Raw genomic sequence first — 17,444 nt, forward strand, 5'->3', positions numbered from 1 at the left:
ACCTGTGAAGGGCCTGGGGGTGGGCTGTAGCGTTGCTCCGTCTCTTTTTCCCTGCTGACCAAGCACTGCCGTCATGATCTCAGCAGGCAGCTGGCCTGCATCTTCTGAGGGAGATGGCTTTGGCTTCGCTCTGCTGCTCCAGCCTTCTCAGGGGGGCTAACTTCATTCCCTGGTTTTGGGACTAGACCGTCACCAGCACACCAAATGCAGTCCAGACCCGAGTGTGCGTTAAACAGAACAAGAGCTCGCACAGCGTTTCTGTGATGGGATGCTTCGCTGAGTCTGAGCCCTTGGAAGCACGTGCTGAAGGACCTTCCTCCTCGGTGAAAGCACTTCGCTGTTAGTGCAAAAAACCACCTCGTGTGGTATTGAAGAACATCCTAAGACTATTTTTGCTGCCTTCTGTATTCCCACGAGAAAGCTAGCCCAAAACTCGCTGTGGTAGTAACAGCTTTCTCTTGACTTCAACCCGAACGTATTGGCTTGTGTTTGTTCCTGTGCCAACATTGTCCCTGAGCCCGAGCAGCTCTCCTGTCCTCTCCTCTCCCTCTCCTGTGTTTGTGGAGAATGATCGTATCTCTGCTCGTCTCTGTTCCGCGAGGCCGAGCGCGCTGGCCGCTCTCCGGTTTCCCAGTCATCGCGGCAGCCCTTTGCTGCCTGGTTTCTGTCTGAGTCCGTCCCTCTTGAACATGGGTGACCAGACCTGAACAAAGTCCCCAGATAAGATCTTCCCAGGGCCCTGCACAATGGAAACTTCCGTGAAGCCCAGCCAAGGTGTCCTCTGAGGGATGAGATTTTTCCTTTGAAATGCGCATTTCTGCTGCCCTCGGCTCATTCAGCTAGCATAAGCATTGCTTATTCAAAATTATATTTATTGTTGGCTTTATACATTTCAATACAACTTCATTTTTTACGGTCAATTTGTGACACTCTTTACAGATATGACTGAAATAAATTTGAAGCTTGGTCTTAACAAAGCCAACATTTATCACGTTTCTGCAACCTCTCCACGTTGCTTTTTGTCAAGAAAATATTTTTCCAGTGCTGCATTTGAAACAGGGATAAGCATTATAAGTCTCACAACTCCTCAGGGATTGGGAAAAGCAGATTGTTTCCTACTATAAGCCTCCTTGAATCCATGCCCATGTGTTCCGTGCACTGCCTTCCTGTACAGGCAGCCTCATGGGTCTCCTGTCAGATTTAGATGCTTCAGTAATTCTCATGATTTCCTAAAAAGTTGGTTTCTTCAAAGCGTGGGGATCCCCACTGGGGCCACCATTACAGGGTATCTTTCTTGAGATAGATTAGGGGGGGGAAAAGTGGCATCCGAGTGATCCAGGCCGCAAAGGGAAACGGCAACCGGTCAAGTCAGCGGTGACGTTGCGTCGTATAAATCAAGGGAGGTGGCAGCTGGGTGTTGCTTGCAAAGAGCAAGAGTATAGAGGGATGCCTGCTCCTGAGACGTGGAGGTTGTGAGGAAAAGGTGTGTCTGGTTGGCTGCAGTTTTTATATAAGGGCAACTTCTTCCATCTCAGTTGCAGGAAAAAAAGGGAGGACGACGCTGAGTCTTGACGGCTTCCAGAAGAGCCCAAGCAGACCTGAGAGCCCTTCCCAGCTGGCTGCAGCTGATGCAGGTAATAACATCATCTACGCATCAAAGCCTCGGCTGGTGAAGGCTGCGTGGTGGCAGGGAGACTCGCGTGGTGGTAGCGTTATCGCCTTATAGCTCTGGAAGGGTGCGCATCATGCGCCTAATGCTTGGTCTCTTTACTTTGAGATTTTGCTGTGCACCAAGCTCCTAATCATCTGCCTATGTCTGGCATTTCATAAGTAAATTTGTGTTAATAATTATTAAATTATAACTTTATAGCTAGCTTATTTTTATCACTTGAGTTTAGTTTATTGCTTTGGAAAGTTAGAAAGAACAGGAATAATCCTCAGATGCTTCCCTTGGCAAAGACCCTTACCAAAACACGTGTAACGTTTCATCTAAGGGACACGGAAATAACGACTGCTTAAACATCAGTTCAGGGGAAAAGCAGTTTGGCTTTCTTGTGTGTGAACACGTAGAACATTTTGGGCCAGTCACAAAGAACCAGGAAAGGGCTTTTATTGATCCACACTTGGAGTCTGTCCACATGTGTGGATGTGAACAAGGTCCTGCTGCCCGAGGCTCAAGCAGTCTTGAGCTTGATAAAGAGTAGAGGAGGGATTTCTCACTTGACCTCTTTCCTCATAAAGACACTGGGATCTCTTCTTAGAGCCTTTTCCCCCACTTTTCACTCTGATGTCTCCCTTGCAGCAGGGGAGTCTTCTGGAGATGACGATGTTGAAGCTTTTTGGAATCATCTTTTTCTGTGGCCTCCTCTCGCCCTCTCAAGAAGTCTTGTCCGGTCTGTCCTGTGCCGTCAGTCCAGGGGCAATGCAGAATGGTAACTAGAAACATGGGTTATGTTTGTTCTGAAAGCTGTGTGGGACCGTGACATGGAGTAAAACCTCTTGAGTGTCTTCATCGTTATTTTATAGTTCCATAGGGCTGCAGACTTTGCTCAGAGCTTCTGACAGCCATCACTGGGTTCATGGGTCAGGGAAATCTCTCTGCTCCAGAACTGGGACACGTTTCAGCACCAAAGAGCCATACCGAATTTCAGGGCTAGATCTGGATTATTCTCTCATTTTGTCTTAGTTTCTCATCTCCATATTGGAGCAGCTGATGTTTGGCAAACCACTGCTGTGAAGTTTAGCAGCCGTGTTTACATTTGCAATGCTCCAGCAAAAAAGAAGAGGCTTGTTTCAAGTTGCTCCTATTTAAAAAAACAAAAAACAAAACCCAAACAAAACTCCTTTACAAATGGGAAGCAAGTTGTGAGTTGAAGCACAACCACCGAATGGGGTTGCTGTCATTTCTGGTAGTGCACAACTGTACTACAATCTGGGATGCTCTCCACTGCTATCCCTCCGGGTTAATTCACTAACGGCAGCTTCGATTTAGTGCACGTTGTAAAATATCATCCCCTGTGTGATTTGACTGCACTGAGACAGCTAATAACTTTATACAGAGTTTTGGGGAGCGGTGGGGCTTTGTTGTGTGACGCCTTTGCCAGGACAGATCTGACTGAGTGGAGAGAGGTCACTGCTGCAAGTGCCAGTCCTCACGCAGAGATGTTTTCCAGTTCTCTCGGATGCCATACTTCAGAACGGGCTTCTCCAGCAGCACCTGCAGGGCCTTGTGCTCCCAAACATCATGGGTGAAGGGGGTCTGCTGAACTCTCCCACCAGCATCACTGGGTAAGTGGAGAGCAAGGGCTTCTCTGTGAGTGCACCTTCGCCATCAATTCCGAAGCGACAAAAGCCGAGCTGCAGTTGGCATGATTGGCCCAAGTAGTTATCTCGTTTTATTTTGATACTGAAATTCTGACCCGATAACAGTTTTCTGTGTGGTAGCAAGGTGGCTGGTGAAGTGCGCTGCAGGTTGTGGATGCAGATGCAGAATGACGGCTCCGGTGCTGTTGATACCTGAGATGCTCGGCAGCCCTGAGAGAGGGAGGAAGGGGCCACAGAGAGAAAAAGCCGACTGCTCTGTAAAGTTGGTTTCTACCCTAATCTGATTCTGGTTGCCGCCTTCTGGGTTTCAGCTGCAGACCCTGTCTCTCATCCGGGAGCTCGTATCTCTTGCTCACAATGCTTGTGCTTATAACACTCGAGTCTCCAGCTGGAGGTGGCCGTGGTGACGTGGGCGCTGTAGGTTCCTCAGTGGGTACAGCTGCTCAGCTGTTAGAAGATGCTTTTAATTTGCGCCAGCTTTTGCTGTTGTTTGCAGCCTGCACCTTGTCAAGGTCCGGCTCCCCAGGCTGTCGGTGGTGCTGCTGCCAGGAATCGGGGTCCAGCTGACCATCGCCGCAAAGCTGGAGCTCAGTGGCAACTGGTGAGTGGGGTGTTTCGTAGTGGCTGTTAAGGGAAACCCCTACCCACAGGCTTCCTATTGCGCAACGGTTTGCATCTTTTATGGACTTCTAGGTGTTTCCTACCGATAATAAAGTCACAGAGCAGAACAGGCACCAAGCTTGTGGTATTTGTAATGAATTGCAGGAGATGGAGGTGCAGTTTGTTGCTACTGGCTTTGCTGAGTTTCTCTGGTTAGAGGCTGAGAGGTGAAATCTGTTCGATCCCATTTATGTTTTTTCAGCTTGGTTGGCCTTCTTTCAGAACTAATTGATATCTTAGTGGATGTGAACATTACCGCGAACATTAAATGCACAAATTTTGAATCGGGCACAGTCCAGGTTGTCATTGAAGACTGCCTCTGCGTTCTTGGTGCCATAAAGATCAAGCTCCTTTCTGGGTAAGTGCCTGCGGATTTATGTTTTCATTTATGTTTTCCATTGCATGCAATGCTGTTCTCTTTATCCAATGATCTAGACAGTCTGCCAGAACACAGACGGTGCTAAGCTGATACAGAGCCAGGCCTTAGGGAAGTAATTTCTTTCCCATTGCCAAAGACAGTTGCTTCAGTGGAACCGGCAAAAAATTTGGTTGCTGGAAGATGAGGGTTAATTTGCCCTGTTTTCCTGTGGAAATATTAAGATCTGAAGCACGGGGTTTGGTACTTCTTCCAATGCACTTTCTTTAGACTTAGCTACTGAATTGATACCCAAAGGGTAGGAATAATAGGGCAGGGAGTGTTCTAGGAGAACAGCACCGTTGCTTGCCCTGGTTTTATACTCTGCCTTTGGCTGCTGTCACAGAAAGATGCTGGGCATATGGACTTTCGGTCTGGCCACTGTGGGTGTGTGTAATTCCATGCAAATGTCCCATCTCTTGCTCAGCCTTATTAAATTCTTGGCAAAAAGAATTTACTGACTTTATGTATTGATGAATGCAACAGTAAATTGATCATGGGAAATATTTTCTTTTATTGCTTTTGAATTACTCACTTTTCGGGTTCATTGAATTTCTCCTAATTAATTTTTGCATTATGCATTATATTTCAATCAGTGCAGCAGCTGGTTTGAAAGAGACTATGTAAGTGAATAGAAGAACACGGCTCACCCACTCTGGGGGTCATATTTTAAGTTTTAGCAGGATTAAAGCGATGGTTTGCAGGAAGGGAACTCCCCGTGGGATAAGGGGGAGCGTGGATGTACGTGATTGACTTCATGGCAGTTCCTCAGATGGGTCTTTAGGCAGAGCTTGGGCATAAATAATGAGATGCATTATGCATTCCTGCTGTCTGTGGCTTGCTGAGTGTGCTGCTGCATGTTCTAACCCAATAGTCCAGAAATATATTGATTATCAAAAGTAAATGGCTCTGCGCTGCCTGCAGGCAGCACGCGTCCCAGAGTGATCTATTTAGCAGCAGTGCTGAAATGTTACACAGCACATTTCTCCTCTTGTTATTCCACATGTAAATTGTTTGTTTCCCATAACTAACATGGAGGTATTTCATAACAGCTCCACTTTCCCTTAACTACAGCACTGATTTAAATACCAGAGGGAGACAACCAAACTCGGGTTACACTGCGAGAAGCTCACTCCTTTCGTGCAATGATGTCTGCGCACCCCAAGTGCTGAAGCCTTCAATTCTCAGAAATTAGCCCAATTGTCCCCTTGGTGGAGGGGAGCACCTCCTTGCCCTCCCTGCCTTCTGCACAGCCCCTGCTCTTGCCAGTAGCAGCTGCAGCAGTGTCCCTGAGGGGTGGCTAAGGGCATAGTAGTGTGTAAAATGAAGGCTGGAGAATGTTTGGTCTCCTATCCTGGAGCTGTGTTTGTAGTGATTGGAAATTTTTTTTCTTTCCTTTCCAGCTTACTGTCCCTATCAGTGAACGAGATAGTGCTTAAGCAGCTGACAGCAACTTTGCCTGGTTTGGTAAGCCTGAAGATTGCCCTCCTTTCATAGCTGAAATGCAGAAATATCAGGAACAACATGTTACGAGGTCACAGCAAGCTGCATCATCTTTCTGTATTGCTTTCCCATGTCACTGGTACGTGCTGCTTGGCAAGGGTGCCCGTGGCCGGCCTGGCTGCTGCCAGCGTGTTTCTGCCTGCAGGGCATGCCTGAAATATTGCCCAGATCAAAGCAGTCCCCTTTGGTGTAGTACCACAGCTCCAGGAATGCTCCGCTGCCCCCAAGTCCTTCACAGCATCCCAGCTGCTGCCTGATGCCACGCAGCACTTTTTCCCTGGGGATTTAGATTAAAAGGAGTGGGTCTGATCAGGCTGTAGGGTGACGGCTCCCTGCAGAGGGGTGGCGCGGGGGGTTGAGCGGTCGCACTTCTGCTTTGTGTTGCAGCTGTGTCCAGTAGTCGATATTGTCGTCAACCTTGTGAATATCCAGCTCCTGGGCACTCTCAACGGTGCGTTTCTTATGGAGGATGAGGTGCTGCTTTCCCGTGTTCCCTGCAGTCCCGCGGTGGGACTTTCCCACGACTAGTCCTTAAGTGCATCAGGGAGGAGCTGCACTTCTGCAGGATTGTTACTGAACCTTGAATTCACACCCCAGCAGTCCAAGTGAACTGCCTGCACCTTGGCCCTCCTTACGCCCTTTTTATACGTCACCCTTAGATTTGGCTTTTTATCTTTGTTGCTCTTTATGGGCTATATTCGAAAGGCAGATCCCACAAAGCTGAATTTGGGGATGTTTTGGCCGTTTTGAGTAGCAGTGAACACCCCACAGAAGTGCATGCTTGGGACCTGGTTGTGGGTGTGAGGTCTGGCTGGTGGCCGGCAGGGTCAGGAGAAGCGTTTGTGTTGCTGCTTATTTCCTGATCTTGTAACGATCTTTTTTTCTCCATGAAGCGGTGATCCCAGTTGGTACGGCAGGAACGATTCACTACCAGCTGGCCAGCCTCCCGTTTACCTCTGGCTTGTTCCTTGGGTTGGATTTAGATGTAAGTTAACACTGGGTGACGGGACCCTGCGAGCGTGACTGCAGCGTGGTGCCGTTCAGACTGTTCACCTCATCCCGTGGGAGCCGTTGTCGTCTTCCAGTACAGTCACGTGGAGGAGCTGGGCTAATGACTTGTTCTGGAAATGCTAGCTAAATATTCAGATCCTTATCCAAATCACTACTAAGTGACTGCGTGTACTTTTCTTCAAGCCCTCTTTTGCTTTGTTTGCAAACTTATCCCGAGACTGCCTGAAACTGCGTGTCTGCTGTTTGTAACTGTTGGGTCAAGCAGTTTTCATCCCCCTCCCCTCGCCCTGCCTGCAGGCTGGGTGTTACTGCTTTTTGCCTTCACTATTCAGTGTCTGTGGTAGGTGAATGCTACCAAGCTAATGGCTGTATTTTTTACTTCTGTCTCACTGGGAAAAGAACAAAATAGCAAAAACCAAACAGTACTTTCAAACAGGACAGCTCAAATAAAAGAAAGTGGCTAGTGAGAAGCAATGGGACATGAGACATAAAGAATAGCAGGGGCTAATAAACCCTGCAGTCTGGACGATCAGCGCTGCTGCTCTTGGTTTAGTGCAGGTACTGCATCGGGATTAGTCTTTGCCCCCACCACCCCTAGACAGAGTTAGTCTCCTTAGCAAGTAGATGGTATCGGTGCAAGTTTGTTGTAGAGTCCGAGGATGGCTCACGCCTGGCTGGGCGCTGGAGGGAAGGCAGGCAGGGCTGGGACCGCCGGGCTGGCAGCACCGCACCGCTCGTTTGCTCTTGGAGTGAATTGAAGCAGTGAGATGTGATTTGGACAAAGTCTGTTATTAGCTAAGAAGGCCTCAGTTACACACTCTGCCCTTTATCAGCTCCTTTCATCCGTTAAATATAGAGGGAATTGCTCCGAGTCCAATGCTTTCCCTAAGCTGCTGGCGAGGGGAGGGCTGTTTCGGCTGGCACAGACCCTGCACTCTCTGTCTCCAGGATCTGGGCATGCCTCGTGGCTTTGAAGGATCAGTTTAACATCCACGTCACCTCTCTTTGCAGGGTGCGGTGAAGCAGGTGGGAGGCAGCATCATCCCCCATGACTCGTCCCCCTCTGCTTTGCCTCCGCTGCTGGACAAGCTTCTGGTCTTGGGACTGCGCCAGAGCTTTCTCAATGCGGTCCTGTCCCTCCTGATCCAGATACCGCCGCAGACCTTCACCTGCACGCCAGAAGTCGTGAGTGTAGCAGCACCTGTATTTCATGCCAGGGGAGGTGGCAGGGGACAGGCATCATCCTGACCTTAGCTCAGCTCGGGGAGCTGCTGCGCATGGATTCACGGCGCGCACAGCCTCTGCTGGCTCTCGGCACGCAGCCGCTCTGGGGCCTGCGTACGTGTGTGTGCTCACCTGCAGATGCTCAAGCCCCAGAGTTGCCTCTTACCACTCTTTTTTGGAAAGCTATAATAGCACATGCAACGATCAGCTGTTTTTTTTCTGTATGGGCACCCCAAGGGATACCTGTTGAAACCAGTTGTGTACTGGTTATGCCATGGACTCCTGGAGGTCCGTAATCCATTTCAAGGAATCTGCAAAATGTCACTGAGAAAAGCAACTTCGTATATGCAATACAATTCTCTAGGCGTATGCGTTTTCTGTACCTCCGATCTGTAATTCTGCTGGGAAATATTAGCAGACTACACACTGACAAATGTTGAAAGCCTCTGGGTTACTTTTCCTTCCGTTGCTGGTTGCTCTCACCTTAACGACTAGCTAGGAATTGCCCAGGCAGCTGGGGAGCAATGGAGAAGGCAGAGGGCTCGGTGTGCTGCTGTAATGTAGTTCTGCGTGGGACTGAGCTGCCTGGGGCTTCACTGGGGACAGTGAGTGAATGAAGGCTGGGGGACTGGCCCCAGGAGCGCGAACAAGCTGTCTGGGAACAGGGACACAAGTGGGAGAGGGGTGGCCCCGGCAGGACGGGTGTTGCCGGAATCGGCTGTAGTGCTCATCAGGGCTGCTTGCGCTTTTGTTCCAACAGTTCTCCGGTGCCAGCCGTCTGCAAGAAGCCATCACAACCCTCGTTCCTGCTGGGGTGAGTAACTTCTGCTGGCGCGAGGGTTTGTGTAAACCTCGCCAGGTCCGAGGCTATCCAAGTGATGCACCTGGATGTGCCAGCGTGCCACTGCCAAAGTCTCCGGTCTTCTGCTCCCCTCCTCTCGGCCGTGCCGAGCACGCACGGCAGCTGAGCCGTGTCGGCATCGCTCGAGGGTGCCCTGCTGCCCGACCGGTCGATGGGAGCGGGTGAAGGGAGCAGAGGTTTGTGCCCAGCCCTCGGCAGCCTCTGCACGGTGCCCGCTCTCCTGTGTGCCATCAGCTGTAGCCAACCTTCTCCTGCTCCCTAAGCAGGGGAACACCTTCTCTCGCAGCTCAGAGCCATTGACAGAAAGAGCCGATAAATGTCTGGCATCTCCCGTTTCCTGGGCATCTCGGGCACCTTCTTACAGCCACAGCCCCCTTCGTGTCCACCTTTGCTTCCTCAGCCCCTTACTGCCTGCAGCAAGGGGTGCCGACCTGTGCTGCCAGACCTATTTGCTCTGTAAATTTGGCTTGTCTGAGGTCTGTGTGGCCTTGGGGGAAGCCCTACAGAATTAAGGGGCTGTGAGAGTCCGCCAGCGGACGGCCGGTCCCCTGCCTGGCCAGTGTGTGGGCAGCCACATCCATGCATCCCTGATTCCCACAGTGCCCCACCTGCCATGGGACCAGTCCGCTGAGCATTAAGCTGACGTTGTTTGGGAACCCGCTCATCCTCTTGGAAGAAAACAAAGCCACCGTCGAGCTTTCGGTCATGATTCAGGTGTTCATCAAGCGCTTAGATGGACCCATCCTCAACCTCCTGCTGCTGAAGGCTGTAAGTGTGGATGTAAAGACCTCAAACCAGCCGAGTCACTGCCAGCTGGGATGGGGACATCTCCACGGGCTGATCCTCTCCCTGTCTCCTTGCAGGACCTTGGTCTAAACGCCCACGTGTCGATTGCTGGAGGCAGACTGGTGCTGGGCTTGTCCCTGGGCAGGTAGGCTGTCCCTGCAGCGGCTGCGCTGCTCGAAGCAAAACGCGCTGCAACGCCCCAGCCTGCTCGCTCCCCTGAGACAGCCCTGGGTGTTCAGCCGTGCTGGGAAACTCCGGCTTTCCCAGAGCTCAGGGTACAGGTTGAGTTTTCTGGGAAGCAGTGGCCAAAAGAGAGCAGGACAGCAGGAAGGGCTGCAATTCATCAGGGATGCTCCAAGTGCTGTAACAGCGTGTCCCTCGGTGACACAGCACTGCTGGAGCTGCTGCAACTCTGGCAGATGGGACAGGAGCGTTGCACAAACCCAGCTGTGACAAAGCTGGGCAGTGCTGCCCTTTTACAGGCTGGTGACATTCTCTGCACTGCGACGTTGGCTCTGGAGCCGCTGGCTTGAAATGTTTTCCAATGTCTGTAAAACAGATATTTCCTTTCCTGAATCTGAGAATTTTGTTCCCGGCTGATGGCACGAGGTGGACAGGTATTGCTGACTTTCAGGAAACATTACAGCAGTGGGAAAGTTTTAGGAGACTGGCAAAAAAGTCTGTGTCAGTTTTATAACAAGGAGAAATGAGGTAACCTGAATAATTGTAAGACTGTCAGCTTGACTTTCATCCTGGGCAGTTGTTTGAGATGTCTGATATTGGACATGACTGATAAAGGAGTAAAGGAAAGTACTGTCATTAATGCCAGTCAAGGTATGATTAAAGGTTGGAAAGCATTCCTTATAGTGTGAGGTTTGAGGATTTCAAGCCATTTAGCTTGTCAAAGAGCTAGATTTAGAAGCAACATTGGCATAGCTTGTATGCAGCAATATAGAGAACAGAAATGCATCACAGGGCTTTTAATTCAATAGACAAAGATATAACAAGATTCAATAGAAGTAGAAAAGAGAAATTCAAAGTGGAAATAAAGCACACGTTTTAGCTATGGAGATGTGTGATTGCAATGATAGATTAGGAACTGTAGCAAATTCTTCAGAGCTCATGATCTTCAAATCCAGACTGGATGCTTTTTCTAGAAGCTCTGCTCTCAGCTAAACAGGGGCTGACTCCTTTTCCTAAGATGAATAACTACCTGGGCACGGGAGAGGGAAAGGGAAGCCAGGAGCTGGTGTGTGCCCTGTTGCAGTGCTGTTTCATTTACAAGCAAATAAAAATTAGGTGAAGCTTTTATTTTCCTATTTTCTTTTCTTTCTTGCAAGTGTGGCAGTGCCTGCTTTTTGTGTTACAATATTGTGATCCCTTTATGGATGCCTCGCAGGGATCCCTTGCCCATGGGCTGAGTAATGCTGCACTAGAAGGTGGCAGCGGTCTCACAATAGGGATCCGTGAGCTCTGGCCGGTGCCTTGGCATCTGACGTGCTGTTTGCTTTCCTTTCCCTGCAGCATTTCCCTCTCCTTGGAGTCCTCTGATGTTGGCATCAGTAACGTAAGTCTCTCGTACCAGTCTAGGCTTTCCTAGGTGGGCAGAGTGGCCAACTGCTGTGCCCCGTGGCTTTGGGGAAGGAGGGACACACGCGGTGGCTGTGTGATGCTGTAACGTGTCCTGGCTGTGATGGATTACATCTGCTGATGGTCTTTGCTGTTGGCTGCTCTACTCTGTAGGTCATAGCAATTCTTCTGTTGCTGCTTTTTTCTTTTTTTTTCTTCTGCCTTTTCTAATAATGCAAATATAAAGCCTGAAGTCTGTTTGTTTATTCACCCCTGCTTGGGCAAAGCTTACGTGGAGGCTCCAGCAGGAGTTTTACCTGGTAGGAGGTTTCCCAAAGGAAGCACCAAATACAAATCGAGGAAGAAAAGTAGATTCGCTTTAAAGAAAAGAGGGACTGTTTCTTCTTTTGCTGTGTCAGTGGGAAGCGATTTCCAGTCCCAAGGACTGGCTGTCTTCCAGCCGCAGCGCCGGGCTGTGCTTGCCGCCGTCATGTGTCTGGCAGCACCGCTCACGCGCTTGTTCCTTCTCTGGTTCAGATCTCGAACTTGAAGCCACACTGCAGTAGTCTGCTGGCGGAAACCTTATTGCCTCTTATCAATGGTAAGGTGACCGGGATAGCTGTAACATTGGGAGTGCTCTGACTGAGGAGGGGAGATGGGTTTGTGTGCACGATTGAAAGCTGTGGCAGGAGAGCTGGAGCAACTAAAGGTCTGCGGTCCCCATTTTGAGGCTGTAGTTAAAAGTCCCAACCTTATTCTTACACCATCTACCCCAGCTTCAGTCCTAAGGGTCCCAGCAATAGTTAGTGGCAGAGAACGTAAGGAAAACCAAAAGACATCGTGTGCGGTGGTGCTGCAGTCGGTGCCTCTTGAGCAGCTCTGCTCCCTTCACCCTCCCCGGGAGCAGCTTTGTCGTGGGGTGGGAGGTGGGCTCGCCCCTCCGGCGCTGTGTAAGGACCTGTCTGTCCCCTGCAGGTGCTCTGGGTATCGGGATCCCTCTGCCAAATGTGCTGGGCATTCCCTTAATAAAGGTGGATATTCAGATATTAGCGGTAAGTGTTCGGAAAGGCTATTTCTTCCTGCAAGGCACCGGTGCAGGTCACTGGGACTGTTTCTAGCAGCTGGCTCCTGTAACAGGACCCTGCCAGTGATGGTTTAGTGTGCAAGAGCCATAGATTTTAAGCCTTGAAAGGCCAGAAAGGGTTGCCCTGTCTGACCTCCTTCAGCTCAGAAAATGCTGCCCGAGTACTTCATGCCCATGAGCATTATTGAACGAGGTACGCAATGAGCAGTGTTCAGCCCCTCTGGGGTAGGTCCTGGTTCCCCCATCCAGGCTGCCTTTTCTTTCTGGAGAACTCTCTGAGCAGCTCTGATGTCCCGGGGGTCTGGCAAGCACTTTCGAGTGGCACCAGTCAAAGTGTCTTGAATTGCACCAAATTCCAACCCTGTGCATCCTGGAGATGTCCCAGAGTAGCTGGTATATTCTCCGACAGTTCCCAAAGGGCACTGTGCCCCCCTTATTACAAATTTGTCATAAGGATTTTTGCAGGAGGGTTTTATGTTCACTGTGTGTTGCTAACAAGCTGTTGTGAACCAGCACCCCTCAAAGTCGGGAAATAACGTGTATGTGTCGCTCCTTGCACTTCTTCAGGGTCTGCTGGTGGTTCTGGTGTGAGCTGGGGAGTACAAGGCACGGAGAGGTGTTTCTGGGCAGAGAAAGAGGAAGACAGACCAGCGGGGATGGAACATCGAGAATGGCATTACCTACTTTTCTTTTCTAAACTTGATTCAAGATTCTTGATAACATTTAAGACAATTTAAAGTTAATTGGCTTGTGTGAGTACTAAGATACTTGCATAAGCCAAAACCCGATAGGCAGCTCTGTGTACAAATATTTATTTAGAGGAATTAGCATGATTTTGGGGTCACAGTTATAGCAGTTGCATGTGATGCTGCAGTGGAATTGTTAACTTTGTTCTGAGGGAAAATTGTTCCTGATGTAATGAAAAAACTGCATATGGCTTTCTAAGTCAATGTCACCATCCACATTCAGAAGGGCGTGAAGTGCTGAGTGGGAGCTCAGGATACATTTGTCATGTAACTCTCTTAATAAAGATTCCTACTTTTTTAGTGCTTGGAATGAGGTTCTGGTTTCTGATGCTTCTCAGGGCAGGTATCCGTCCTGCCTCCAGCTATGGGATCTGGTTCCTTTGTGACAACTGATATTTTGGGTTTCAGTTGGAAAACTTTTTCCACTGAAACCTCCTGAGGAAAAAAGCACTTGGATTTTCAGTGGCTGCTCCTGGCCAGGTAACCTACTGCCAAATGCTAACCCCCAAGCAGAAATCAGAATGAAATCGAATTTCCAAAGGTCATTAAGTATTTCCTATTAGAACCTGAAGGGAAAACTTCATTGCCAGATGACTGAGAAGTATGATAACACTGGAGCACACCCATCTGCCTGCAGTAGTCCACATCTGCTTAAACTAATGTAACAGTCAGTTGGTCTCTGCATGTCACAGGGAAAAGAATTCAGGCATGTTTTATTGCAGAAAAACAAATGATTCTGGGTAAAAAATAAATAAATCTGAGCTCTTAAATGGCCTCTTAAACACCTGTTTTCTCCAGCACTAGACGTTATTACTAGTGTGTTATTTGTTGCTAGTGTCCCCAAAGCTAACGGTGGTATGTCGCTGCTAAAGCATGGGTGATGCGTGGAAGAAGTCTAGCACCTATCAGGTGATGGACAGGGGCAACATCCTGTTCTACATTTCTGCCTAAAGGTAAGAATAGTGCAATATCTGCCAGGCCAAGGTCCTTGGTTGTTGCATTAATTTCCAGCATCGCAGTGAGGTGTTGCAGAGGAATCACTGAACGCAGCAGAGGACGTGCTGGACCTTCGGCAGTCCCAGTTCATGCAAACCGCCCAAGGCTCTCCTGTGCTGTGCCAAATGACAAACTGGGTGTTGCGCACTGTCACGGCATGGGCTGGCATGTCTTGTGTCACAGCAGAGGGGCTTTGGGGGGGTTGAAGTACACGGTAACGCCAAAGACCAGTGTTTTGGCGAGTCTGAATGGCTCCTTTGGTTCCCAGCCCTGTGCAGGCTGATGGTGCCAGCGGGACCACGCTCTCCAGAGGACATTCAGCTGCTGGTAACGTGGATCTTGCCCTGTCCCCAGGCAGAAATGATGCTCCTGTGTGGTGATGGGACTCCCCGCTCAAGCAGCGTGCTGCGGCTGGCCCTGGCACCAGCTTAAACCTCACGGGTGAGGAGTTTTTGCAAAGCATGGCGTGAACAAGAGGGAATGCCGTGGACTGTTGGACCGTGCTCATGAGCTGGGAGCTTCAACCCCTGCTGCTCGTGCTCTCTGACACCGGTACGCCCGCGATGCTGGCGGAGCGGGGTTTCGGGGGGCTGTGTGACCCCGTTCCCCGGGGGGAAGGATGAGCAGCCCCGCTGACCTGCGCTGGTAGCCGCACAGCCGGAGCGCTTGCAGCTTGCTTTGTGCCACCTCGGGGTTACTGGACTGATTGGGCTTGGCTTCTCCATCCATCCTTTTTGCCCGCAGGTTGGCATAACAGGCTTTGTTTGTACAAGGTTTTGTTCTGGTTCCTGCGCAAACACCTTCTGTTCAGTAAGTAAAGTTTAGCACCTTTTTTTTGGGCACTCTTTTGGCCAGCACTTCTGTGTGCATTCTGGTTTGCTGGAGGGGATTAATTTTGCTGGCATGCTACAGAGTAATCTGTGATCAGTCACTGTCCCAGGGGTCTGTTTGACTTGAGAAAGAAAAGACAGCGGGAAGTGTGTAACTGGGGAGCTCGTGGTCTTGTAGAGCCAGGGCAGGGGCTGTGTGAGCCTGGGATGGAGGAAAAGTGGAAAAGTCTTCTTATGCATATGGAAATGGCTTTTCCTCTGGGGGCCTGGCCTCCGTCATGCCGTTTATTGCACAGGGCTGGGCAGGAAGGAGCAGAGGAACCTTTTCAAAAGGAAAAGGCAGCATCTGCTTGGTGTAACGTTACTTCTGCAACTTGTAAATCTAGTGCTTTGAATTGCTGGTGGGCTCAGGAGTAAATCCAGAGCAGCAAACTGCAAATCAGAATTCATAAGAACTGGGACAATCCTGTCCACAGTGGAAAAACCACTAAATAGTCATTTTCCAGCATGCCAGCACCCTGGCATTCTAGAAAGCCTTTTTATGGGTGAGCAGCAGGAGTAGAGTGTGCTGGGCTGGCTGCTCTACCGGGGCTGTGCGTGGGTCTTCAGGCTCTCCAGCCCCAGTTCCAGCAATGTCCTGGTAAAGCTTCATCCCTCTGCTGCTCCACAGGGGCTGGCGAAGGGGCTCATCTCTGTTTCTCCAGCGTTTGAACCGTCCGGCTGTCACATCCTGCCCAATGTGCCTCCAGCAAGGGAAGCAGTGTCTCACCAGGCGGCTCTTCCTGTGGGACCCTGGGATACAGCCAAGGAAAATGATGGATTTTTTTTTATGCCAAAGACACTAATACAAACACTTTTTCCCAGCATTTCTTTTTCCAGGTGAATCCAAAATGACTGCTGGGGACAACACTGGCTGTCTCCTGTGGATGCAGCTGTGCTGGGGGGGCTCAGGAGGGAGCAGCAGAAGACCCCAGTTCTCCAGCGTAAGCCAGCTCTGCCTCCGAGCCTGCAGCTGGTCCGAGGTAGGACGTGTGCGGCTGGGAGTCGGGGTGTGCAGCTCCTGTCACCCCAACCCTACGCTGGAGATGCAGAGCCATGCTCTAAAAGCTAAAGCCAGAATATCTGCTGGTGGATAAATACATCTTTTTACTACTGTAGCTTATTCCTTTTGGAAAACTGGTTTAAGATATATTAGTCAAAGAATAATGGTTGCAGCGCTACCAGGAAACTTTTATTAGGAGCAGTTCCCGCTATTGCCAACTTTGGGCATTAAAACCATTAGTCAGGTCCCTGAGCTGGGCATATAAACCTTCAGGGTTTTTTACTCCTTATAATAAATCAATGTGGCTTGTTTTGTTTGCTTTCCTTTTTCTGAGTCTCTGAAATATGAAGTTTTGAAGTGCTTTTCAGCAGCTCTAGAGGCTAGAAACGATGCGTATAGCTGTTGCAAATGAAAGCAGATGTATATATAATTAATATGGTTTCATGGGCATCACCATTGCAGAGCTCACGAGAGCTGCAGAGTCAGCACTAAGGGTGCTCCTCCTGGGCATCGGCGCAGCGATGCCCTCCCCTGTCCAGAGGCAGCTGCCGACAGCACCCAGCGACGGAGCGACTCGAGCGGCTTTCGGAGCTCTGTTACCAGCCCACCCTTCCATTTTGGACACTCAAGTCTGTTGCGGATTTTTCCCCCCTGCCTTGTGGTTTCCTGAACAAGCTCTCGAGTGCAGAGGCGCGTTTGGTCAGTAGGAGAGAGCGTTCAACATCGACAAATGCAGCCGTTGGTGCCCTTGGGCGGGCGCGTGCCGAGCCGGTGTGTGGCACTGTCTGTATGTGTGCAGTCACGTTTCATTCAGCATTTTCTCTGTGATGAGCTTTGTCAGAAGTATAGTTTTGAAAATATAACTGCCTTCAAGTCTAAAATTAGAAACCATTGTGCACACTGCTTTTTTTTTTTTTCCTTTTCCCCTTCTTTCTGACCCAGGGAAAACCACCAGCCGTAATGTTCCCATAGTAACACGAGAAATGGAGGAAAAGCAGATGAAAGATCTCTTGTTGGTAGGGGCCATGTCATTCTGCAGCTGAGAGGCATGGGGCTGCTTAGCATCCTTAAAATTAGTGGAATTTTCATGCTCCCTTAATTAAATGTAAGGTCTGAACAGATGTAGTGGTACCAGTTCTTAGCAAGATAAAATTAATCTGTCTTTGGGTACAAATTGTTGAGGGGAAAAAAGACAATAGTCATACCAGAAAATGCAGTGTGAAAGAGAAATGTTTAATTAAAGTATGAAACATTGTTACACTCCATCCTCTTTGTGCAACAAAAATACCAAGAGCAGGACTGGAAGAGAAAGCCACTGGTGCAATGATGCTGTTAACCTAAATCTGAGAAAGTGTTGTTTTAGTAGGACAAGAAAGAAGATTTTCAGCATTT

At 49.6% G+C, this 17,444-nt stretch overlaps 1 protein-coding gene across 1 annotated transcript; it reads left to right on the forward strand.

The window, feature by feature from the left end:
- Positions 1-1,568: 1,568 nt before the first annotated feature.
- LOC126045492 (BPI fold-containing family B member 4-like) lies at positions 1,569-13,249 on the forward strand. Its single transcript, XM_049816721.1, has 16 exons — positions 1,569-1,634; positions 2,303-2,432; positions 3,174-3,288; positions 3,821-3,925; positions 4,187-4,342; positions 5,803-5,866; positions 6,290-6,353; positions 6,796-6,887; positions 7,925-8,098; positions 8,898-8,951; positions 9,600-9,767; positions 9,863-9,930; positions 11,310-11,352; positions 11,892-11,955; positions 12,330-12,406; positions 13,006-13,249. The coding sequence occupies exons 1-16, from the start codon at positions 1,629-1,631 to the stop codon at positions 13,027-13,029; spliced, it is 1,404 nt and encodes a 467-aa protein (XP_049672678.1). The 5' UTR covers positions 1,569-1,628; the 3' UTR covers positions 13,030-13,249.
- The last annotated feature ends 4,195 nt before the right edge of the window (positions 13,250-17,444 follow it).

Source organism: Accipiter gentilis, chromosome 14, assembly GCF_929443795.1.
Source record: "Accipiter gentilis chromosome 14, bAccGen1.1, whole genome shotgun sequence".
Classification (NCBI taxonomy): domain Eukaryota; kingdom Metazoa; phylum Chordata; class Aves; order Accipitriformes; family Accipitridae; genus Astur; species Astur gentilis.

Excerpts from the sequence above, each read along its gene's own strand:
- LOC126045492 (XM_049816721.1), top strand. Across the intron at positions 6,354-6,795 it reads GCTCCTGGGCACTCTCAACG|CGGTGATCCCAGTTGGTACG; the intron begins GTGCGTTTCTTA and ends TTCTCCATGAAG. Across the intron at positions 11,956-12,329 it reads CTTATTGCCTCTTATCAATG|GTGCTCTGGGTATCGGGATC; the intron begins GTAAGGTGACCG and ends TGTCCCCTGCAG.